Source organism: Taurulus bubalis (assembly GCF_910589615.1).
Source record: "Taurulus bubalis genome assembly, chromosome: 2".
Taxonomy (NCBI): Eukaryota; Metazoa; Chordata; class Actinopteri; order Perciformes; family Cottidae; genus Taurulus; species Taurulus bubalis.
In genome coordinates, this window is record NC_136590.1 from 40,035,792 (window position 1) to 40,060,267 (window position 24,476).

The window sequence follows — 24,476 nt, forward strand, 5'->3', positions numbered from 1 at the left end:
TAAATCTTTCACATTTTTCACTCTTAACATCACACCCAATTCCCCATTACAAATGGATGTTTATTCTCTGTAAAATCTTTATATTTAGAATTTCTGTACACATTTATTGGTACAACCTTCACCACTACACTGACGTGTCACCAAAGAGAAAGAGAGAGAGAGAGAGAGAGAGAGAAAAAACAACATAAAATAAGACTCCTAAAATGCATCCCGAATGTCACAGTTTGCAAAGTGTTACCGATTATGGATTCCACCGTGCTCCGACCCGACAACCCGTTACCCTACAGAGGACCAACAACCAATAGCTTGGTCGAAGAGAACAAGTACATGTGAGAAAGTGGCCAAGAAATGAGATGGAGAAGTGTGTTGGTGTGCAAGTGAAAAAGAGAGAAAGACAGAGATGACCAACCGAAAGTAAGAATCACATTTACTTTTTAAAAGGAGAAATGTCTGAATAAGACATTCATCATTTCATCATTGTTTCTTCTCTAAAGATGTTGCAGCAGTGGTCACACATGATTTCCCCAGGGGAAGGTGCCATTAGTACACTTAGTTGACACTGGTGGTGGTAAACCACTTTCCACAGACTGGCTTACTCCGCTCAGTAGCACGGCAGTAGTTGGTGAACTTCTCCTTCAGGAGCTGTCTGTACTGGCGGCGGTTGTTGTAGAAGGACCGGTTTCTTTCCAAAAAGGCCTGGATTTCATCCTGCGTCAGACAGTTCTCTTCATCTGAAGCCACTTCTGAATCCTTCTGAGTTAGGAACACAGACAGAGTGCAGGAGGTTACACGAGAGCCACAATCAAACCAGTGTATTCATTCATTCTCATGAGGAAAAACCGGAAATGTAGACAAATATAAAGAATACCAGACTATAGACCTTTCATACAGGAGATACTTGTACTTAGTTCAAGAGCCTCATTATTGTGCATAAAGGCTCAGTAGCTTGACAGAGCTGGAACCAGTCAAATTGTCTCCTATTATTCTTATCTTAAACCACATTTGTCACTGACCAGAAGCTCCATGAGACTTGCGTTTCCCTCTGGAGGCCTCGCATCACGGCTGAGGTTAGCTCGAGTTGCTGCCCACGGTAATCGCAGCGCAATGCTGGTGAATGTGTCGCCGCATAAGGAGGAAAGTATTTCTTTGGTCCGGCAAGGCTGCGATGATGGAGGACTGTGGCCTGTCGCGGTCCCCTCCGACATGCAACTGTCACCTTTTTGTCCCTGCGGAAATATGCATTCTTTAGATGATACTCAGCGTTAAATAATCCGCTCAGATGATATGAATTCTACAGTTTGTTCTCCCACCTGATCGTTGCATAAACCCTTGCCCTTCCTTTTCTTCTTTTTACTCTTGCATTGAGCGTTCTCCACAGCGTGTGGCCAGCAGTCCACACAACTGTCTATCCCCTCCTCCTTTTCTTTAGCACAGTGATGGGCACTTGGGTCATCTACTGCAGAAGGTAGACAAAGACACGATTGTAAGTAAAGCAAGGTATGTTTAAAAAAAAAAAAAAATGGTTTTCTCAGTATCTCAGAGCTGCTCAAGCCACACCTGCATCGTCATGGTTGCACATTCCCTCAGAGCAAGCAATATAAGACCCTTCTCGCGATCCTGGCTCACTGCCCTCCATACTTGAGGAGTAGCCACAGTCACTACCATTGCTGTGGCGGGGCACATCTGTAGAAACACATGGAAAAAAACATGGTTTAAATAGGGTCATTGTTCAAACGTGGGGTAAAAATAGTAAATATACAAACTGTTTCTGACTTTTTCAAATAGTCTATAAGTGCAACAAAGTAGTTTGCCTTGTGGTCCAGCAGAGGCGTGCTTAAAATGTATCATTTCAGTCAACTAAACTGATGAATACAAATGGAAGGACACTTGCGAGCAAAGCTGTGCTGATCCGATAATCACAGACACCAAAAGGACCTTTGAAGCAGTGCGTCTATTCAGGGTTCAGGTTTGCCGCTGACAGTCGATGCACCAGAAAGAGTGGAGCAAACATCAACTGTACAGCCTCGTCTGCTGGCTATTTTTCGCCACCCTCAGAAGCTTATAAAAATAGCTGCATTGTTTCATTAAAGGATTTTCAGGAAAATGACAGACTGTGTGCATTTTTACCCTGTTTGATGTTGTCCGGGCAGCTACAGGAAGTGCTTCCACTAGCGGCGATGCTCTGATCACATCTGGCCTCCTCCTCTTCCTCCTCCTCCTCCTCCTCCTCATCGGGGCTACCACAGACCTTGCAAGTGCTTTCCACAGACTCAAGAGAACTCTGCAACACACCAAAAGGGACAAATCAAATAAACACAGGCAAACAGCTGCAGATAAACTGTTATGTGCAAGGAGAGCTTCCCTTCCCACACGCACCTCAGCCAGATTGTTCTCCTTGTCCTCTCCTTCCTGTTCAGATATGTCAAAGCCACACTTGTTTTTGCGACGATTTTTCCGCTTTTGCCTCTTTTTTTCCTGCTTCAGCTCTTTGGCCCTCTCTTCCTCAGACAGCTCCTCAACAAACTGCTCCAGCCGACTGATCCCCTGCATCTTCTCCACGGCCATCTAGGAGCAGATTATAATAAATACATGATCACACAGTTGTAATACATTAATCATCTGATGAATCAGTCGTAAATTATACCATACAAACACAGGCTCAGTCGTACCTCAAAACTTTTGCGTAGTGCATCAATTCCCAAGTGAAACAATATCTGCCAGGTCTGCTCCTCTGCTCGTAGTTTCTGCCAGATCCTGTGCAGCCGCTCATACAGGTGAATACCCAGACAGGTCAGGACTTCTTCTTGTGCAATGTCAATGGTCTTGGCATGCCGCTCTCTGCGTCTTTAAAAAAGAAAGAAAAAAGAAGCAATATCATCTACTGAATGTATAAATACATTGAAAGGAACATAGCATGACGGAAAATGCCTCAAATGAAACTGACTTGCTTAATGGTGAAAATTAGCTTTGTATTATTCACTGTAGGAATCTCAACTTACTCATAGCCTCCTGCAAACTCGGGCTCTGCCCGGCCCAGGAGGTGAGCGATGAAGTCAGTCTCACAGCACACATGGATGTGGCGTTCGTGGGGGCAACAGCATAGTCCCTCATACAAGGCAGCGCAGTACCCCTTCTCTTTGCTGCAGTCCAGCTCCCCCACCAGGATGTTGTACGCCCTCAGCACTTTATTCTTGCAGTCAGTGCAAAATCTGCAGACAATAAAACGGTACTACACAGTCAATGGGGTTCTTTTCAAACGGCATTTGGGAAATAAAGGCTACGAGAGTCAAACGTCACCTGTGTTTACGCAAGTATGTCTCCAGTGTCTCTAAGAGACAAGCACTATCAATGAGGACCACCTCATCCCTGCACTCCTGAGACATCAGCTCCCACACATCCATCCAGCTTCCACTAGAAGCAAACATACAACTATTATCACAATGCACATCATCATCATCATCATCATCATCATCATCTCTTAAACCTGCGACTAATGTTTGGATATAAAACCATCAGGGAGGAGAAACTTCAAATGGTACAAAGGAATGACGGAGATGTTCTGGAGGCTGGAGCTGCACAAACATTTTGTTTTCTAGTGTAATTCAAACTTCACTTCAATTGACTAGAAACAACGTAAAACACACTGGTCCTGCCTGCTGGGAAGAGTCACTATTCCGATTCTCAAACATAGTCTCTTAACAGTAACATCTTTAATGTTTTCAGAGAAAGAAACAACTGATACAAATGTTAATATTACTCACCCCAACGGTTTAGGTTTGTGTGTGTCTAAGGAGTGCAACTGGCAGCGTTTGTTCTTTTTACTTTTTGGAATGGCATCAATCATGTCATTCAACTTCGACCTGTGAAAAAAGAAAAAAGAAAACGTCTGACACAAAGTAAGAATACAATGACACAGTGCATCAGTATCTAAGATGACTCAGTATGTGCCAAGAGTTTTGGTTCTCTCGGTTTTCACCTACCAAAAGCACTCGCTCATATTTAATGAAAAACTGTTGGATTTGGCGGTTCTCTTTTGATACATGGTGTGATCAATTTGGCAGTGAAAATGAAAGAAACACACTTTCTTTGCATCTTACCCGTGGACGTAGAAGAGGGTGTAGAGCTTCTTTACGTCTGCTAAGCAGGCTTTGGTGACAGAGAGCAGGCCCGTGGGTTTCACTGTGAGGGGCTCCAAGGCTGGGTTCCCCGATTCCACTAAATGCGAGAAGAGGTGCTCCACACTTCGTCTGCAGCCCACGCATGGCACCAGCTGAGATAGCGCACTGTACACATCTCGGGATGTCACCATCATGGCGATATTCAAGTCCTGTTCCTTCAACTTGGAGTGGTACTAAAAGGCCAAAGGAACCATGCAGTTACCACATTGTTGACAGGTCACATGGGGACAAACTACACACTGATCAGCTTCCGGGCACAGAAAATTAAAACTACTCACCCCGGAGAATTGTTTCCAATGAGACGCGTTTATCTCTTGGCTGTCAACATCCATGACGTTGTCAGAAAATTCCATCACCATCTGAATTCAAGAAACGATATACAACAGTTAATGTACATGATGGAAATTCTCAGAGACTAACTTGTTTCAGGCATGATGATAATATTAATGAGGAAAGATTGTCTTTATGGTTGTTAAGATTGGTTACTTTAAACATACACTGGTTTCACACTTTGGGACAGCATTGCTTAAAGCCTGTCATCTTACATCCCCACACAGATGTACTATTTGTCTACGCCCTAAGTTTTCTTTATTCAGTTGTCTAATAGACTGTGCCGAAGGCTAGAAAACAGTTTGTCCCTCAAAAGAGGTGGGGACTTAACATTTTGATAATGATCAGTGCTTGGTAACCAAGCCTTTACTTCTGGACATTAAATCAGTAGAGTCCTCACACATGGCTTATGTTTGAGTTAGCCCACTTTACACCGGTGGCTTTTAAAGACAGTCTCTTTGTGATCACATACATGTGGGAAAGCCTACTGACCGTGAGACTATCATCGATGTACAGGGGAATCTGTCTGGCGAGAAATGGGTAATCCTCTTCTCCTTCCCTGCAAACTGCTACAAGACGTGCCATGACTTCCTCCAGTTTGGCTGTGGTGAAGCTCGCCTGCAGGTGACACACACACATACACATATATATAGGTTATATAAATAAAGAGACCCACTGATCACGTCTGACACCAGCACAGACACTAAGCTAATGCTAATCTATCTGGCGGATCATTGAGGGCTAACTGCAGCATCGCCTTGTCACTACGAGCTATTTTACAGACCAAAAGGCTATACCACATGTCACAAAACGTAGACCATTTACTGATGTGACGTTATTAACACTGTTGAAGTACACACAGGTTTGTCTCGACCCAGAGGCTAACGCCAACGCAAACGGAAATATGTGTGTTGGGCAACATCAAGCAGTAACCGGCGGCTAACCGGTGAACGTTAGCCTGCTAGCTAGTATCAGTTGCCAGTTCAGTTTTAGCAATTGAGGAAGCCGGTCCTCACAATGTTTTAAAGCGATTATTCTATGCTGACCTCAACACTATATTAACACATAATACATGTACAGTGTTAATATCGTTTGGCTACGCCCCGTCAATGCCAGAAAACTTGGCTAACTTACTTGTTAGCATCGCTGCCCTAAAGCTAACGTTAGCGAGCTTGAACACGGCTAATATAAAGTTGGACTGGGTGGATTGCTATTTAGCAACTGACACTTTCATTAGCTTCTCTTACTAACGTGTAAAATAGACCAGAATGTGTCACCTTGACACAGTAAAAGGGCATCTGATTGCAAGCAGTCATTGTGGGTACTTACCTTATTCTCAAAGTTCCCCTTAAAAATAATAAACAAGTGCGACAGTGAGTGAGGCTGCTACGGTGGCGGAATCTTCATTACTGATTTGACCTTTGCCCCTAAACGTCGTCGCTGATGTTGTAATGCGTGTGGCCTCAAGGGGGCGCCTTAACGCCTTATGGATGTATTATTGTGAAAGAGAAAAGTGCTACGTTCACACAATTAAAGCTGTTACATAAATTGTTTAAAATAAAAGGCGTGAAACTTAAGGAATATATATTATCCTTATATTAAGGAATATATATATATATATACATGTATATATATATATATATATATATGTATTTATATATATATACACATACATACATGTATGTATATATATATTCCTTAATATAAGGATAATATATATTCCTTAAGTTTCACGCCTTTTATTTTAAACAATTTTATATATATATATATATATATATATATATATATATATATATATATATATATATATATATATACACACATATACACACACACACACACAAAACAAAAAAATATATATGTATTTGTGGGTGTATTTTACAAAAATATCAGATCCTGACTTGACCCAGTCTTATAATCCTGGTATAGTTGATGTCAGTTCTGCAGTAGGCCCATCCAAGAATGCGTTATTTAGTCGCAACGACAAACTCTTTTATACAAAGACAAGTGAAAATAATTGACAGTGTTTGGCTTAACATTTTATTTTCAGGAGACACCATTTCATCAAGACATACATTTATTTACACAAATAAAACATAATATTTACAATAATATCTTCAGCTTTACAGAATGTCCCTCCAGTCCCACAAAAATCTTCAAAATACCCAAATGAATCTTGTAGTTTTATGAACACAATTTTACCAGAATTTTACTGTAATTCCACAATAATGTAAAACAGATATTACAAAGCAATTCATGAACATGTACGACAGCAAAACACACAGAGAAAACGAGTTGCTACAAACAAGTGTGTCCACTAACGAGTTTGTCAATCCCGTCATCAAATTTGCAAGCAGGAAAAACAACAACTGATTCCTGCTGACAGCTTGAACAAGACAGTGTCTTTCTATCTCCCCTGTCTTTTTGTCAGAGACCGAGTCTGCTTGTTTCTTATGCAGATTCCACGATGAGGGTACAAGGTGACAGCCTGATGTTCTTTTGGAAAACAGTAAAGCCATATCAGCCATGCCAAGACAGGACATAAAAAACAAAGACTGAGCAACAGTCCAGAGGCAGAAAGATAAATTAGCCAAACGGCGAGACACCGGCTCCACGAGTGTCTGACATGTGTACAAAGCAGTGTACAGGACACAACTTCCCAACAAGAGGTTAAAAAGTGTCTTGAACCACTGCCTAACGTGGGATCTTGGCTGCATCACATAGAGTCCAACCTGAACTCCTGCCAGGTAGATGGCTACATAGCCTACTACAGAGAATACACCCTCCTTGTTAGCATGCAGAAAGTCCTTTTCTCTGTCATCGTTGTGGATAAGGAAAGCCTTCAGCCCCGATGTCTCCAGAGTGTACTGATAAAACCCGCTGATCAGAAGGGCAATGACCCATGACCGACTGACTGGTAAAAAGGCCAAAAGCACAGAAGCCACAACTCTGACAATAGCCAGTGTGAAGAAAAAATTCCAATGGACGCCATATTCTGTAACATGCTCGTGGTAGCCAGACATTTTGAGGCTCACCAGCCTTCCCATACCAAGAACAACCAGGGGCCACACAGACAGGAGCTGCTTTGCGATGTGATTCACCTTGGATCCGGAGATATTCTTCCCCCGAGCCTCTGGACAGACAAGGGCATTTGCAAAGACGTAAGCTCCAACGCCAAAGTCCATAACCCCTGTCCCATATGTTTCAGTTTTGGCATATCGTCTTGGGAAGACACTAAAGTCTACGGCAAGGATGCTGATGGCTGTTTTCACGTTGACGAACACTCGGAAGATCGTCACAAAGGGAAGCTGGTCGAATTGAACGTGACTCTGAAGGAAGGTGCCAACAATGTTCTGTGGGTGCCGAGCAAAGCGATAGATATAGCAAAACACACAAGCCGAAATGAAGCCCAGGCTCAGGATGACCTGGAGGAGAGCGTCGCTCAGAACGGTGCATGACAGGACGAGGGGAAGGATAAGCACACAGAAGTCTAGAAGCAGGTGCGAAATCAGTGGGAGTGGCAGTGGAAGAGTCCCGCTGGCCCGATGATACAGTGTCAAAATCAGCCCTCTGCTGATGAGGCACAGTGGAGTGAGAAATGAGCCCAGGGCCACTTCCTGCAGACTGGTCCCATTGAGATTACGGACAAATGCTTCCTTCAGATCCCTCTGAGACATGGCCTGCAAACATTAAAATACATTTAATAACATGTACTGTATTTAGGGATACGTAATTATGAACGTTTTCAGACACTGGGAAATGTAAACACATAGGACTTTATGGTAGCGCCCACAATGAATTTACAGCCCTAACGTTATTTGTACTCCTTAGTAAGAGGTAAAACAAAGTGTCCCCTAATAGCATCAATTATTCAACTCTTGATGGGCTGGCTTTCGGTAAAAGCTAAACGCTAAAACTATGAATGAAAGCTAAAAGCTAAAGCTTTGTTTGATGTTGTTAATTTAAAAGAACATTGTGAAACAGGACGATTTTTCACTTTCTCAGATAGTTTTCGACTAGCACCAACCACGAGACATGGTCACAGTTAACTCATCTATTCTGCGACGTTTAATACGTGACCAAGGTATTTCCGTGTCTAGTTAATAGTACTCACCACGGATGTGTGTCTGTTCGGCGTCGGAAATGAATGCTTACAAAATACCTGTTTCACAGCATATCTATTTACAGTTGCTTGACGTCCCCGTTCCTGATGCTAACCTGCAGCAAGATGACAGCTACAACGCTTCCGCATTCGGCCTCATGACGCCTTCAGGACAACTCGAATTTCTGGAAACTCACCAACCTGACCAGGACTTGAGTTTCAAGCATAAAAGAATTGAGGAAAGTCTCCTCTAAAAAAACAGTACTACTGTATTAGACAGACTTTAACATAATATATTATGATTACAAAGAGCTCTGGTTTAGAATATATATATATATATATATATATATATATATATATATATATATATATATATATATATATATATATATATATATATATATATATATATTCAGGAGGAACTGATAAACACATGATGGCCATTAATGCTAGTCCTGCCTTTTAGATACTCAAAAAGAAAATTGCATAGAAAATGAAAAATATAATGTCCTAATTTGAATTAATGTTAAGTGGCATCATAAGGTATGTCCTACAGTTATAATATTCCAAAGTAAAAGTAATTTCAAGGAAACCCTTGCCCGTGTAATTAGCAGCCAAGGTTGGACATGGATCGGACAGCTGGGTCCCTGAAGCGTCAGCGAGAGGGCGGGAATAAGTGAGAAGTTGGGAGTTTGGGAGGCAGTCGGAAAGGCAGCAGACGTCCCTCAGGAATTTCTGACAGTAATGGAAACTATTGAGGCTCAGTACTGCAGTGTAGAACAACTCAACATAACGTATCTTAATTAGAGTATAGGCGTAGTTGCTGTCAAGGTTTTAGGTTGACTTGTAAGACAGACTCAACGGTAACGGTCAAATCAATGAGTTCTGCCGACAACCGACGTATCGTCAGAGAAGGACTCAGGAATGGAGGGGCAACGGTAAGGACGCGTCCAAGAGTCCTCCACTAGCTGGTGTAGAGGTCTTACCTTTCGGTTTAGAGACTGTAAAAGTCGTGATAACTTGTCATCAATAAGTTAACTTGACGTGGAGTAACGTTACCGCTTTCCACTTGTGATTGGTTGCTTCGTATTCAAACTAGTTGTAACATGTTTTATGGACATGTGAATAATAAATACCGCAATCTAACGTTCAATGCGCCACATGGAAATGTAGCTTTAGTTGGTCCCCCGTGCGCGGAGTTAATGCTAAATGACGCCAAATGTAGTGGCTCATCTAGGCAACGTATTCCTACCTTGCTTTAGAAAAGGTAACGATAGCGCGCGCGCACACACTGAGAGACGTGAGTCAAATAGTTGTGGGCCACGTTAAATGTTGTCGAAGCAGAGGTTATATCAGTGTCATGTCTTACACGTGCTGCTGTAACGTTTTTGTGGCTCCCATATTGAGATAAAGACTGATGTTAGGGTAGTTAGTTGCTTGACTGGAGTTTGGTTTGAGAACAGGACAACAAGTGCATCAAAACTTAAGAAACCCCTTTATGTGTTAGTTATGTTAGTTACTGTACTCGGATATGTATTTGTGTTGCGTTAGGCATTGAGTCATTACATTAAGACTATTTACATGGTTTAAAATAGCCCCGCTGTATGATGGGATGTAGGCTACCTGCGATTGGATTAAATCTGTCTGCAAAGAACCTGTTGACAGCTGTCAGGCCGGCTGCAGGTCCAGCCCTTTGGGACCTTGGCAGGTTAAAGCAGACTTCCATTTGCCACTGAATTAATTACACATGACGCGTTGACCAAAGTGGCTCTGAGCAAATGCATGTAGCAATTGACCCTGTAAGACTATGGGCTATCAATGAAATTAATAGCATGTGATGTAATACTGCATCCTTGATTTACATTAAATATTCTGTATGATGTTTGACAGCTCTCTCAAAGCCAAGAATACAAGCATGAACATTTAAGTGCAAAGAGATGGCATCATTTTTAAGCACTTCATAGTTCAGGAAGATTTGACAGATTTTATGGACCCACAGAATGTTTGTCATCGTAATGCACAAAATAAGATGTATTTTCCTGTACTGTAATGGGTGTGGAGCTCGGAAATGTATCATGATTTAAAAATACAACCTTTGCAATCAGACTTGACGTCATGTTGACATCAGAGGTTCTGGGCACATCTGTCTGGTTTGTTATGTTGTGCCCTTGATTGTGGAAATAGCAAATACAATATGCATAAAAAACAAATGTTCCTCTCCCGGGCTTTTGTGGGATCATCTTGCACTTTTCTATGTGTAATGTCAAGAAATATGTATTGTGTGTTTTATAAATATTCATTTCCAGGGTGTCAGTTCATATTTGAAACAGAAATATCACGTATTTTCTCATTCACATAGGAGAAAAGGTTTGTCCAGAAAGTCCATTCTCCTCCCTCGTCCCTAAATGACTCACTAGAGGGAGAGATCCAAGCCTTCCTCATTGATGAAGACCAACTCCACACTTATGACGACCTCACCAAAGTAAACCCAGTGACCCCATCAACAGGTAACAAATGATTGATCAACAAATTACCCCTTCCACCTAATTTGATGGCATGGATCTTTACATCTCTAGTGAGTGTGGAGTGTTTGACACGCATTAACTTAGTCTTTTATTTATTCAAACACAGTCAGTGTGACACTGTGTTTCCCAGCTCATGTCACCTTGGATTGCAGCATTTGCTGTGTATTGTTTAACCAACATCAAGATAAAATGTGCTGGGTCACGATAAAGAAAAATAAGAAAGCAGGAGGTACTGCAGTGTACACAATGAGAAGGCTCAAGTTTCACTCGGACCAGTGAGCCAAGGGCATGATTCAGATTTACTAGTTCATGCTTCCCCAAAACAACAATTCAAACAACTCTCTGCGGCAGAAATATGAAACATAATATCTTAAAGTGTACAACATTCTTTTGTCATTTTACTGTCCATTGTTTGTCTTGACATAAAAATGCAGTGTCATTGGCATTATGTAAACAAAAGTATTAGTGTAGATTTGCATTTATATTTCAAGGTGGTGTTCGTTTCAGCCTTAAGGGAGAAAACATTTCAACTTATTAACAGCAGAGGTCAGGGTGTGACAGCGTGGAATTGCTGTAGGATATTTTATATATTTATATATATATACATACATACATATACCATTGTAATGCTCCTGTCTACTCTGGTGTTATTTCCTGTTAATATCTAATGATATTTCATATTTTCCTCCGTTAGTGCTGAAATGCCTGCAGGCCAGGTACAGCGTGAAGGTGTTTTACACCCATGCTGGCTGCACCTTGGTGGCTCTAAACCCCTTTCAGCCAATCCCAGACCTATACACCCTTGATGTGATGAAGGAGTATCACGGCGCTCCTCAGCCTCAGGTATTATATTATATTTAAAAAGTAACAACTGTAACTTATGTTTATTTCTCTATAGGGCTTTTTTTCAATTATGTTTGGGGAAGATGGATTGTGGTGCATGCAGGGGCGTGGATGGTAAGGGTGGGTGCATTTTTAGACTTTCAGAGGGTTTGCTGGACTTTCAGGAATAAGTTATGCACTAATGCAGACCTTCAAAAATGACCCAACTGGTATGAGTGAGTTTCAATGTGCAAAAAAACATCAACCTCGCTGTTTTGTGGTCAAACGTAAATCCTCCAGTTTCTTGTCTGCTTCCTTTTTTCAGCAACAGCTTCAAAGTCAAACTCATTAAACTCTGGAACCTCTGGAAGTCACTGATGGCCTAAAATGACCAGTATCTTTAATAAGTATTATTTTGCCAACAGGAGTTCAAACCACATATCTTTATTGTGGCAGAAGAAGCCTACAGGAATGTTCAGGGCCAGCTGGAGCCAGTGAACCAATCCTTGGTGGTCAGCGGGGAGAGCGGTGCAGGAAAGGTAAACCGGCACATAGTGTGTTAACCGTAACCACTTGGGGTATTAGCCAATTTACTGTATATGGAAAAAAATTGCCTCTGGCCCACAGGAAGTGATGTGTTTTGTTTCTTCTTTAGGCAGCACTAGTGATTTGTTTTGAATAAAAGGGTTCCACCTTCTGAAATGTGAGAAAGTTTTGCTCTTCTCTTACATCCCAGTTTTTAAACTAATCATTCAGGGTTTTTTGTTGTCGGGCAGTAAATGCAACTTGAAAACGCTAAATAAAATCTGATGGCAATGTGTCTTAATTTTTCCAATTTCACAGCTAGTTAGTTGATTAATTGGGGAAAGAAATATAACATTGACAAGGAAGATAATTGGCATGAACAGCTGCTGGCAGTTCATTTCTGAGGAAAACACCACTGCGATGAGCAGGTCTAAAAAAGAGTAACGTGAGGAGATCTGAAACGGTTGATATATTTAATTGATTAAATGAATTGATCGTCAACTATTTAGAGTTGTGATTAATCACGTAAGTCGTGTTTCCTGTCACCTCTCAGGACCTTCAGGTCAGCAAACAGTTTGAAGTTGGGCTCTGGGAACTTGTGCCGGGCATTTCCCTTCTCACATTGCAAACGGAAGGCGATGGCTGTAAATTGGGTCACGGGATCAGTGGAAACAAGCGTCAGGAGCCTTTTGATTTGTTTTTCTTTACAGACATGGACGTCTCGTTGCCTGATGAAATATTACGCCACTGTGGCGGCTTCCTCCTCAGTGATGAAGAGTCAGGACACAGTGGAGAGGATAGAGAAGAGGGTGCTGGATTCCAACCCCATCATGGAAGCTTTTGGTGAGATAACGAATAATCGCTGGGTGTCAAGTTAATGTGAAAGCAACCACCGCGGCCATTCACTGAGTCACCACTTTACCCTCCATGTAGGCAATGCCTGCACGCTACGGAACAACAACAGCAGTCGCTTTGGAAAGTACATCCAGCTCCAGCTAGACAGGTACTCACAACTGATGCTGCTGCACTTTCTTCTTCATCACGTGGGGTAGCTTCCGTACAAGCTGTTGGTCGGTTTAACGTGTTATTTTTACATGAAGGTGTCAGCTGTTAGTGGGGGCGTCTGTGCAAACCTATTTGCTAGAGAAGACCAGGGTGGCCTGCCAGCTGGCTAATGAAAGGAACTTCCACATCTTTTACCAGGTGAGATAATGGGGCTGCATGTGTTATTTCAATCTAATATTAACACGTTCATGTGAGCAGATGCTGAGAGCATATTTGCTTTTCAGATGATGAAAAGAGCCACAGATGAGCAGAGGAAGGAGTGGAAGATGCCACGTGAACAATGTTTTGTGTGGCTGCCAAATTCAGAAAAAACTGTTGAGGGTTGGTATTTGATTTGTATGTGTATTTAAGCATGTGTCTTTTTATTCTATAAAATGTTTTGGTGTGATTCTCACAAGTACCTACTCTTCATGTGTTGTTTTTACAGAGGATTGTTTTCATGAGACTGTCGAGGCAATGGTTCATCTGGGCATAAATGCAGAAAGGCAGAGACAAATATTCAGGGTAAGATACTTATCATCTAACTCCCAATATTTAGCATTTATAAACACTATACAAACGTTTAATTAATACAAAATTAAAAACTGTAGTGTTGTTACATGCGCACATTATGTGGTCTAAATGATTTCTTAAATGTTTATATACTACTTATGAATGCTAATATCGCTGTTGAAGTAAATTGTTACCTATTCATACATTTTCACTCGTTTCTTTCTCTGTAAACACAGAATATACTTTCTGTTTGTTTTTTTTCTGATTGTTGCATTACAGATATTAGCAGGGATTCTGCAGTTGGGGAATGTGAACTTCTCCTCTTCAACGGATGAATCGCAACCTTGTAACCTAGATGAACAGTCCAAAGGTATTGGATCAGATTTAGTTTGAGATATTTAATCAACTCTCTTCCAGTTTTTCAGTAGTGCATAATGATGCTCAAGAGATTTTATTTTTAAATAAACATAAAGAATAAAATCCATGACACCCCGATTGAACAAACATGAAATACGTAGTGAACAGCCTTCCACTCCTCTCTGTGTTTTAGACTTTTCTCAGAGGGCTGCTGAGCTGCTGTGCGTCTCTGCCGAGGAGCTTCAGATGTGTTTAAGAGTGAGGACGTTGAAGGCGGGGAAGCAGAGCGTCCTCAAACCCTGTTCCCAGGCAGAGTGCAGCATGAGGAGAGACTGCCTGGCCAAGGTCATCTACGCCGAGTAAGAATGAGGATTTGATTATGAGATCAAACAGCAATGTGTTAATATCATGTGGAAAGGGTCTTGTTTTTGTCCTGTGACTAAGACTTTGTCCCCAAACACTCCTTTCCACCAAACACTCAAATGTGAAACCATCATGCCCTTTTGTTTACAATAAATAGAGAGGAAGAGGAAGAATAGAGAGTCTGTAAATCACTCTTTATATTTACAGGCTGTCTATTTTTTTGGATTAAGGAGTAAGAGTTTGCGTCTTTTTCTTTTTTCTCACAGATTATTCGATTGGCTGGTTACATTCATCAACAACAGCATATGTGCAGACACATCCACGTGGTGCAACTTCATAGGTAAAGACATTATTGTCTTTTACTTTGTTGCATATGAATGCGTATCTATTTATCATTTTATTTCTGCTCATAAACGGACACATTCCTCTCTTCTCTGATCTCCAGGAGTTCTGGATGTGTACGGGTTTGAATGTTTCCAGATCAATAACCTGGAGCAGCTGTGCATCAACTACGCTAATGAGAAACTGCAGCAGCACTTTGTGTCTCATTATCTCAGAGCTCAACAGGTACGACGTCTATCAGTTTTCCATGCAGAGATCTCTGGAGAGCCGTAGTTTCTCTGCTCGACGCGTTGATGCGCAGGCCTCAGACATTCAGGAGGCTTCGTGAAATCTGTTGATTATAAACCGAACAACTTGTTGTGAAACTAATATTTTGTGCTTGAATATTTCTGTTTATCTCTGCTGCTCTCAGGAGGAATATGTGTCAGAGGGGCTGGAGTGGTCCTTTGTCAAATACCAAGACAACCAAAGCTGTCTGGATCTTCTCGAGGGAAGTCCTGTCGGTGTGTTTTCTCTTCTTAATGAGGTATGCTGGTCATTAAAAAAATTAAAAATAAACTTTATTTTATTGATCTAAAAAGGCATTTCCTAACCCACATACCAAAAGCAAACGAAACAGCACACACGAATAATGGTAAAACAAACTACAACAAACACCCTAAATAATAATAATAAAAACGTAGACAGTTTTTAAAGAGAAAGCAATCATACATTTCATGGATTTATGTTGAAGTCATGTCCTTTTTTATATATATATATGTGTGTATATGAATATGAACAGCAGATACGTATTTATCCCTTAACACTTTCAACCCTTACTTTCCATGCATTCACGTTCTTGGTTAATCCGTACACTGATTTATTTATTTATTGGTCAATTTTGGCATGTTTACTGATGACAGAGTGATTCTGTAGAAAGAGAAGGTTGATAACTCTTTACATACCTCTCCTACAGGAGAGTCGTCTTAATCGAGTCTCGGACGCAAAGACGTTCCGGGTGCGTTTGGAGAAGGAGCTCTGCGATAACGCCAACATCAGCTGGGACAAGTTCAGCAAGGAGCCCCACTTCACTGTGGCCCATTACGCTGGCAAAGTCCACTACCAGATACAGGGGATGGTGGAGAAAAATAAGGTGTGTGCTGTTGAGAAGAACTTTTTAAATTGTGTTCAAAGAGTTCACCTCAGCTCCATCCGCTCATCTTCTCCTGGATTCTGTGTTTTAGGACCCGGTGCCACCGGAGCTCACCAGCCTGCTTCAGAAGTCTGGCAACCCCCTGCTTCACCAGATCTTCACGGATAAGGAAACTGAGAACCCAACTACCAAGGGGCTCAGTAAAGTCACTGTGGTCTCCAAGTTCAAGGTGGGAGCCATCTTAAAACCTTTATCACAGGTTACAGTAGCTAGATGGGGCTTGTAGATTAGAGGGTTTAGTCCTGGCACTGATTCATGTCTTGGTTGCAGAACTCTCTGGAGAGCCTGATGAAGATCCTCCACACCACAACTCCTCACTACACTCGCTGCATCAAACCCAACCCAGACTGTAAGCCGATGACCTTCAAAAAGGAGGAGGTAGATGTTTTTTCTTTTTCGTTCATATCGCCATTACAACAGAGGCAATGCTTTCTATTTTCACAAAGACGGGGAAGGTTTTAATGGTTGTTTCCTGTCTACTGTCAGGTTATCATGCAGCTGGAGGCCTGTGGGATTGTGGAGACTATTCATATCAGTGCTGCTGGCTTTCCAATAAGGTAAAAAAAATTGTCTTTGTTAACTTTTAATCTTAAAGAGATAAAGTGGGATTGTATGAGGTACTTATCCAGTAGATGGCGGTCAGCTGCCCCCAGTTTGGAGAAGCAGACAGCAGCAACAGAACGGGAGCAAAGCAATGTGCTGCTGCGTGGACGGAGGCAGCAGCAAAACATATTTTTACAGTTGTCTTTTCCTTTCTGAAGCCATTCATTTCATCTATTCATCTCTTTAAAGCCACAAGACCCTATGGACAAAAATAGTCCTTTTACCAAGCAGAACACATGAGTTGCTGGCCTACCGCTGTCACGGTGTATCCAAACTAACCCTTTGACACAACAAAGTCACACAATAACACAACCTAAGTTCTCGACCGAGGCAGCCGTTCTGCGAGGTAAAATTACTGTTTTTGTCAAAGGAGTGTTGTGGCCTTAAAGAGATTATAGATGAATAACTTCAGGTCCCCGTACTCCTGTCTGTTTCTCCAAACTGGGGGTGTGCTGATGCTAACTTATACAAGCCCACTTAACTATCCTTTTAATGTGTGTTGTTTAGTTTTTCTTGAATTTTGGTTGACTTGTCATTTCTGTTGTACAGAATTCCTTTCAAAAGCTTCATGCAACGTTATGGACTTATTGCAAAACATTCGATTTTCAAGTTGGAGAGTGTTGGTAAGTTCAGTTTGTTGAAGTATCAATTTACGGTCAATTTTGGAATTTTTACTGATGACAGAGTGACTCTATTTCCTCTTTTTAGGTCCGATGATTTATTCACATTTCCCTTCATTAGCCCTCTTAGTAAATGCAACCCTCAGTTCTCTACTCTCCTGGGGACTTTTCCATTTGGTTTATAAAAGCAAGACTTTCTAACCAAATTTGCAACTTCTTATGAACTTTCCAGGTAAATGCATGAACCTCTGACTATCGGAGCTTGCTTTCATGTTTCTTTACTCATTCCTTATCAATGCATGCTTGGACTTAAAGTCATCCTAACACACTATTTAGCTGCTTTTTAGCCATGCTAGCAGCATTGTTGGTCTGTCTGCCAGTCAGTCAGTGTGTCTGCCTTTGTGTTCCAGACTGGAATATGTCAACTATTGGATGGATTGCTATTCAATTTTATACAGACAACAATGTTTCACAGAGGATCTATCTTATCTTTGGTGATCCGCTTACATTTTAGGACTTTAGTGAAAAGTATATAGCATAAAATGAATCTTCCCCTCAGGATGAACTATAATAACTTTTCCTGTCGTGCCACCATGAGGTAAAATACTTGCTTTATGACCAAATACCTGCAAAACTATTAAAATTCAGCCTCGGCCAAGGCTAGAGAGCATGGTAAACATTATACCTGCTCAACATCAGCTTGTTAACATTGTTGTTAGCATTTAGTACTGCCTTGTTAAGCCACTAGCATGGCTCTACACTCTTAAGGAACCTGCTCACTTATCACTGAATCAGGTTTGAAAGATTAATTCAGTCATCGTATCGGATTCTGTGGAAACGATGCCGTGTGCTGTTGATTCTGATGGATTTCTCTGTGCTACCTCACTCACTGAATACTATGTCATTACTAGAATGATGTCTCTAGTGCTTCACTCCAATTCTCATGTCCCTCTTAGATGCTGAGAGCAGCGGCGTTCTCCGGCGAGCGGTGGAGAAGCTCCTCAGCGTCGTGCTACAGCACAAGGCGTTTGACCCCTCACACAACCTCGGCGGCAAAAAAAACAATTTATGGGTGCACTGCGGAAGGACTAAAGTGTTTCTCACCCAGTTGATGGTCAGTCATTTAGACATCCTCACATGATTTAAGGTGTATGTATAACTTGGAGTAGAAAGGCCTGGGAAGTAATAAGCTGAAGTACGGCACATTGGCAAGAATTATTCTTCGATTTGGGCGTATCGTCCTTGTTGGGTGTTTCAGTTGCTTACGAGGCCGGTAAACCAAATAAGGGCTCTGGTCTTTTTTTTTTGAGTACTGACCTGCCTGGCTGTTGTCTCGCAGCTAGATTCGCTGGAGGATCAGAGGAAGAAGATCCTGTCCCAGTGTGCCTTCACCATTCAGTGCTGCTGGCTGAAGCACCAGCGTCGCAGACGTCACGCGCGCCATCAGTCTGCTACTCTGATCCAAGCAGGTAAACTCTTAATGCCCTGGCCAGGTACCATTGAGTGGACTCGGTAGAGCTCTGTAGCCTCACTCCCACTGAGTGACCTGAATGTCTGCCCAACAGGCTCTAGCTGGCAGAGTCGGTAACACAATGTTTGCAGGCTGGCGGTTTATCCCTTTTTGAAGGCAGCAGAAGTTGCCACAACACCTCATCTGATTAACTGTTGATGACCGGTGTTCTAAATGGGAGGACATAAACCGCTGTCTCCGCAATGCAAAGATTGCGGTTGCAGAATGAATGGTTGGTCAGATGTGCTGAATGTGTTTTATGCCTCCCACAGTGGTGCGGTCGTGGCTGGTCAGGAGGCGGGTCCAGAGATACAACAGAGCAGCTGCAGTCATCCAGAACACCTGGAAGAAGTGGAGGGTGAGATCTTATGTTTTCTTGCTCATTCTTCATGGCTCAAAGTTGTATAAAGCCTTCTTTTGGCTCCAGAGCAATGTGCGAGAAATCTTGTGAATATCCTCAAGTGATGTCCCCTGAGTCGGCATCAGTTGGGGCTGAAGACTACGAGTTTGAAATTGGGGGGGGAACAAATCTGTGGGTGTAGTTAGAAAATAGTTATCTCACCAGACACTCCATCTTTGCTTGAGGCTTGCTGCTCCAGGCTACGTTAGCTGCTACCTGCATAACACATCCATATCTCCAACCTGATGAGTTGCAAAATGGGTAATGAAGGCCCGGTTTTTACTGTCCATCATGAATCTCACGATGTTATAGGAGAGCAATGCGAAATCTCTCCAGGAACAACAAATAGTCTTAGCAATAGCAGTGTTTATTAATATGCACTGGCCCTAAATAAATGTGGAGTTATAGATTATATATAAAGTATTTTTGTTTTTGTGGCAGGCCCAATTGAAATCCTTGGCCGAGGCGGAACTGGATGACGCAAAGGACTTTGCGGAGGAGGACTTGCCAGTATTGAACCCTCTTATCAGGGAGCGGGGCTCCGTGCAGCTCTCCTCCATCCAGGAGCCCGTCACAGTGCGAGGGTGGCCCATGGGCCTGGCTCTGGCCTGCACGCCGTCCATCACCATGTCTCTGACAGCCACAGGCTTCCAGAAGATGGTGTCCGTGATGACCTCCCTCCACCTGCCCTCCCGGAGAGGGGAGTATACGGTGAAGCCCAATCAGTACTCGCAGGAGCTCACCTCCATACGGGCTCAACCCAAGGTGAGGGCATGTAGCTCTGTTTAATCAGGTTTTTGTCATTCGGATTTCGTTTCTCTTTTTTTTTTTTTTTTTTTTTTAGATCTTTGGTCATTTGAGATTCAACTTTTTATTTTATTTTTCTCAGAGATCTGTAAAGCTGCACTATCAGCGATCTCCACTTCTCTATGCTGACACGCAACCAGACATGAAGAGTGACGTGACGGGGTTCAACGCGATCCTGCTGGAGAAAACTTTGTAAGCATTTCCACTCTGGGGAACACTAAAGGTTAATTTCATGAACATGTGTTATTGCAGTGGAGCATTTACTCCATAATCTGACAGAGGGACCAAACCTGTTTTGTTTATTGTTTTTTTATGCTGTCATTTTGTTAAATGAAGATCATCATTCACAGCTTTCTTGAAGAATGCCAAATTTGGATGCACCCTGCCATCATAATTTTTTTTTTCACCCATTATCTTACCTAACAGGTAAAATAATGTGCTGTGAACCTAACCTTATCATACATCATTTATAGTCACCTAAAGGCTCCAGGGACTAAACTAATTTAAATAAAGTAATATCTGATTCTAAATCACAGACAGTAGACTGTCCAGAAAAAACTGACCACTAACCTACCACATCTGAGATAAGACATTATCATTGGACAGGGTTTGAGTTATGATGATGTCACTGCAGGACAGAGCCTTTGTCTCTGTTTAGAAACCTGAAATGAATTCAAGCATAGCACCTTTTTAAAACAGAGGACTGCAGGTTTTTGTCTCATTTTCCTTTGTAACGTCTGACTATTGATCAAAGTATTGGGCCTTTGATGAGTGCCTTTCTTAAAATCTACACCCAAATCACAAATGGGCGTTAGTACATGTATTTATTGAAAGGTGATTTATTTATGTGATTTTTTTTTTTTATAGATTTACAAAAAACATGGGTCGAATGCAGATTCTAGCACAACATCCTGCATTTATTTTGAGTGTGATTCATGTGTGTGGGGAGGAAGAATTAAGCAAGTATTGCACATGTAAAGCACATATTGCACATTAAAACCAAAGACCTGCTCATAGACATGAACAAGAAACACATTACTCGTGTGAAACAGGGAATGGTTGAACCCAGGTTTATTGAAATTGCTGCTTTTTTGTTTCGATAGTTTTTATACATACACACATCTGTAAATATATTTTCCTCAACCACGTTGTGTGGATTCTAATCTGCTGCAGCCCAAAGCATTAATCCAAGTGCTATACAACACAAGTATTTACACTAGTGCTTTGTGTATGAGAACTCACGCCATTATAGCCACCACGTTTTACTATATTCATAAATTTAATATGCAGAACATCTTTTTCCTTTAAGTAATGTTTCAAGTTATTCATGTAATTTAGCATGTTTATCATCCTAGGTTTTGATCCTATGCACACAGACCGCTGTTGATTCCTTTCATATCTTCATTTGCTCGCTCTTAACCTTTTTCCAGTTATTGTCATTTGAAATGTGTATACTATTGTCAGTGGTACCAAGGGATTGATGTATAACTTGAAATATGTTAATATTTAAATGTCGGTGTTAATAAAAAATTAATGGATCTATTTTTCTTTCACCTTAACCTTTGTTTACATGTGATCAGCAGTTTCAGAAGTGACTTTTTTTATAGCTGCACTGTAATGGCTTTTGGCTTGAGTGAGGTAATGATAGTTTGAAAATATTTCAGCATTTATTTGAATGTAGCATGGCAAGGCACAGGACAGACAGGATATATCAACAAATTACAGGAACTAAACTTCATGGTAATAATTCAGAGACTTTATGTAAAAATATTCAGAAGTGATCTGAGAAACTAATGCAGGCACAATTTTTTTTTTTACGATTTGTCTTCATTTTCGACAATTTTCAAACACCGATCTGAAAATTCAACAAAAAGAGGCTCTTGCATGGCAGCCTTCATAGCAATGTCTTTGCTGTCTGTGCTGTCAATGAAACGCAGTAGCCGTCTCAGATGGGGGTTGCAAAGAAGATCCTGGAGCTCTTTCGATTGACCTGTAGAGAAATACGAAAACACATATCCACATTAATATTTATGTGGTTATAAGTGAATACACGTGTTGGATGAAGGGACATGTGATGTTGCTGTTAAGAACAGTCGAAAGGTGCTGTTGGATTAATACCTAACAGCTTGAGCCTCTCCAGAGGCGCTTTGTCAACGATGTCCTCTTCATGCAGAAGATCCTCAACATTCCACGTCTCTGCAAAGACAGGAAAACAAAAAGTGCGTATGGAGAAAAAAAAAAGAATAAATATTTCCAGCTGATTATCTTACATGCATGCATGAGTAATACGACTAAGACAATAGTTTGATTACATTGGGGGTATTCCCTGAAGCAGACTTTGTTAGTATGTGCTTGTTATTATCAACTTATACGATGTAATGATCATGAAATCTCCATATGATTTCATCACAATGTGATTCCATGATGTTGTCCAAGTTGCCAGTCCAGTCCAACCTAATATATTCATGTTGTGCTCTTGCTGGCTTGAAAGGACATACTAATAAAAAAAAAAATAGAATCACAGAAATAACACCTTACCAGAGTTGAACGAACCCGTAGCTTCGGGATCAATAGGTGCAGGCTGCTCAACGGGGAGGCAAGTGTCTAAGGACAAACAAATAATTTAGATATTGGTTCAGTGGATGGATGAGCAGCGCAATGTGTCTCGAGTATAATCACAGCCTGTAAACAAAACATAAGTACATCACTGATCAACTGAGCTCAAGCTCATTTACCTTTATGCTGCTTATAACAGCCAAGGGAACAACTGGAAAAAGGGGAAGAAGAAAAAAATGACCTAATTAAAAACAAATTTATCTGGCAGATCATTATGAATCCACAATAATATTGAAGGTTAATACAGTGACATCAGTGTACATATACTGTATAATGTTAGTGTCAATGTGATCCTTCTAAATAGGGAATAACATCTATTACTAAGAAAGTGTTTACTAACTTATAGTCAGAATGAATAATGAGTAAATGGATCAATTAATTTATCAATCACAACAATTTGAGGTATGATTTGTTCTTCGACAGCGGGAATAGTGGCCTGTGACGTATAGGTTTCCGTCCCATGCGGTGTTGATGTCCAAATTGTTTTGCAAGTGTCACTGCAGCGGCACACGTGCATATCTCTGGTTTCTTCATTTTTAGTGACAGCCGCCATGCATGATTATAAACGTACGTTAAGTTACAGCACTGCGACGTCACGTCAACTGAATCGTAATTTAGCTTTTAACGTTAGCTCATGGTAGATGGATGTTTATCTTTAGCAAAACAACTCGGTCGCTAACGGAAGGCTAGCTTTCAGAAAGTTATTATAAATGACTTACTATCTTATTGTGCAGGCTGGACATTTGTATTTTGGTGTATGTTCGCTGCACACACTGCATATCTGCATCCTGACGCGTAGAAACAAAATAAATGACGAAGAAATTGGTTCATATGCTCGCAGCAGGACAGCTCCTCGTGCGTGTGTGAGGACCAGGAAATGAATAATATTGATTCCGGTTGGGAAATCCTTCCTTCAAAGTAAAAGTATCTCACTTATATGGTGGAAGCCCATTTCCACCACTGTGATGAAAAAATAAAGATCCTATAAGTCATTATATTGAGATACAATCTCAAAATAATGACTTAATGACTTAGCATAATTATGACATAGTATCTCATAATTATGAATTTATATTTCATTAGCATCTCATAATGATGACTTTTGTAATTATATTAACTTACTATCTCATAATTATGACTTGACTTATAACATAAAAATGACCATACAATCTGAAATGCACAAACTCCTGAGAAAACACTGGGAGGGAGAAATGCACAGCTTGGTCCCAATGCGAGGGACAGAGGAATACATTCTGCTTTGAGGAAAAACTAAAAACACAAAACAGTAACACACCTGTAACGCATGCCTACAAAACCACCTAAACAAATAGTTTATATTATTATTCCTTTATGAGCAATATACATAAAACACTCCAAGCTGGTTTAGTTAACATCAGTTTTTATTGAATTACAATACAGTATAATATATTCAGCACCCCCATAAATGTCTACATCTATGGTACCTATATTATCAAGCACACACCAACCACTGACCTATATAGCTCAACACAACACTTGCATGGCTGTAACTTGAGAGACGCAGGTCTCGCTCCAGAAAATGGAATGGAGAGCTGTCACGTGACGGATTACAGGGCAGGTTCCCGGTGTCACAGCGCTTTTTTATTCA

General features: G+C 41.2%; 4 protein-coding genes across 4 annotated transcripts; 1 reads left to right on the forward strand and 3 right to left on the reverse strand.

Moving 5' to 3' along the window:
* Positions 1-23: 23 nt before the first annotated feature.
* ggnbp2 (gametogenetin binding protein 2) lies at positions 24-5,093 on the reverse strand (the record flags this gene model as incomplete). Its single annotated transcript, XM_079237525.1, has 13 exons — positions 24-753; positions 1,014-1,226; positions 1,311-1,456; positions 1,558-1,683; positions 2,128-2,281; positions 2,377-2,565; positions 2,670-2,844; positions 3,000-3,209; positions 3,298-3,411; positions 3,762-3,860; positions 4,098-4,351; positions 4,457-4,537; positions 5,001-5,093. The coding sequence occupies 13 exons, from the start codon at positions 5,091-5,093 to the stop codon at positions 550-552; spliced, it is 2,058 nt and encodes a 685-aa protein (XP_079093651.1). The 3' UTR covers positions 24-549.
* Positions 5,094-6,540: 1,447 nt separating this feature from the next.
* On the reverse strand, positions 6,541-8,721 carry pigw (phosphatidylinositol glycan anchor biosynthesis, class W). The gene is made up of 2 exons (XM_079214229.1): positions 8,623-8,721; positions 6,541-8,188 (listed from the first exon to the last, which is right to left on the reverse strand). Exon 2 carries the CDS (start codon positions 8,183-8,185, stop codon positions 6,707-6,709), a length of 1,479 nt encoding a protein of 492 aa, XP_079070355.1. The 5' UTR covers positions 8,186-8,188; positions 8,623-8,721; the 3' UTR covers positions 6,541-6,706.
* A 767-nt stretch (positions 8,722-9,488) lies between these two features.
* myo19 (myosin XIX) lies at positions 9,489-20,674 on the forward strand (the record flags this gene model as incomplete). Its single annotated transcript, XM_079237152.1, has 24 exons — positions 9,489-9,548; positions 10,970-11,117; positions 11,830-11,978; positions 12,383-12,496; positions 13,193-13,325; positions 13,416-13,485; positions 13,583-13,685; positions 13,772-13,868; positions 13,975-14,051; positions 14,319-14,409; positions 14,590-14,755; positions 15,026-15,099; positions 15,205-15,326; positions 15,514-15,627; positions 16,057-16,233; positions 16,325-16,462; positions 16,564-16,671; positions 16,780-16,850; positions 17,446-17,519; positions 18,473-18,630; positions 18,856-18,985; positions 19,299-19,384; positions 19,868-20,191; positions 20,316-20,674. The coding sequence occupies 24 exons, from the start codon at positions 9,489-9,491 to the stop codon at positions 20,427-20,429; spliced, it is 2,898 nt and encodes a 965-aa protein (XP_079093278.1). The 3' UTR covers positions 20,430-20,674.
* Positions 20,675-21,289: 615 nt separating this feature from the next.
* Positions 21,290-23,699, reverse strand: znhit3 (zinc finger, HIT-type containing 3). Its single transcript, XM_079237153.1, has 5 exons — positions 23,569-23,699; positions 22,969-23,000; positions 22,772-22,837; positions 22,352-22,429; positions 21,290-22,223 (listed from the first exon to the last, which is right to left on the reverse strand). Exons 1-5 carry the CDS (start codon positions 23,634-23,636, stop codon positions 22,048-22,050), a joined length of 420 nt encoding a protein of 139 aa, XP_079093279.1. The 5' UTR covers positions 23,637-23,699; the 3' UTR covers positions 21,290-22,047.
* Between the last annotated feature and the right edge of the window lie 777 nt (positions 23,700-24,476).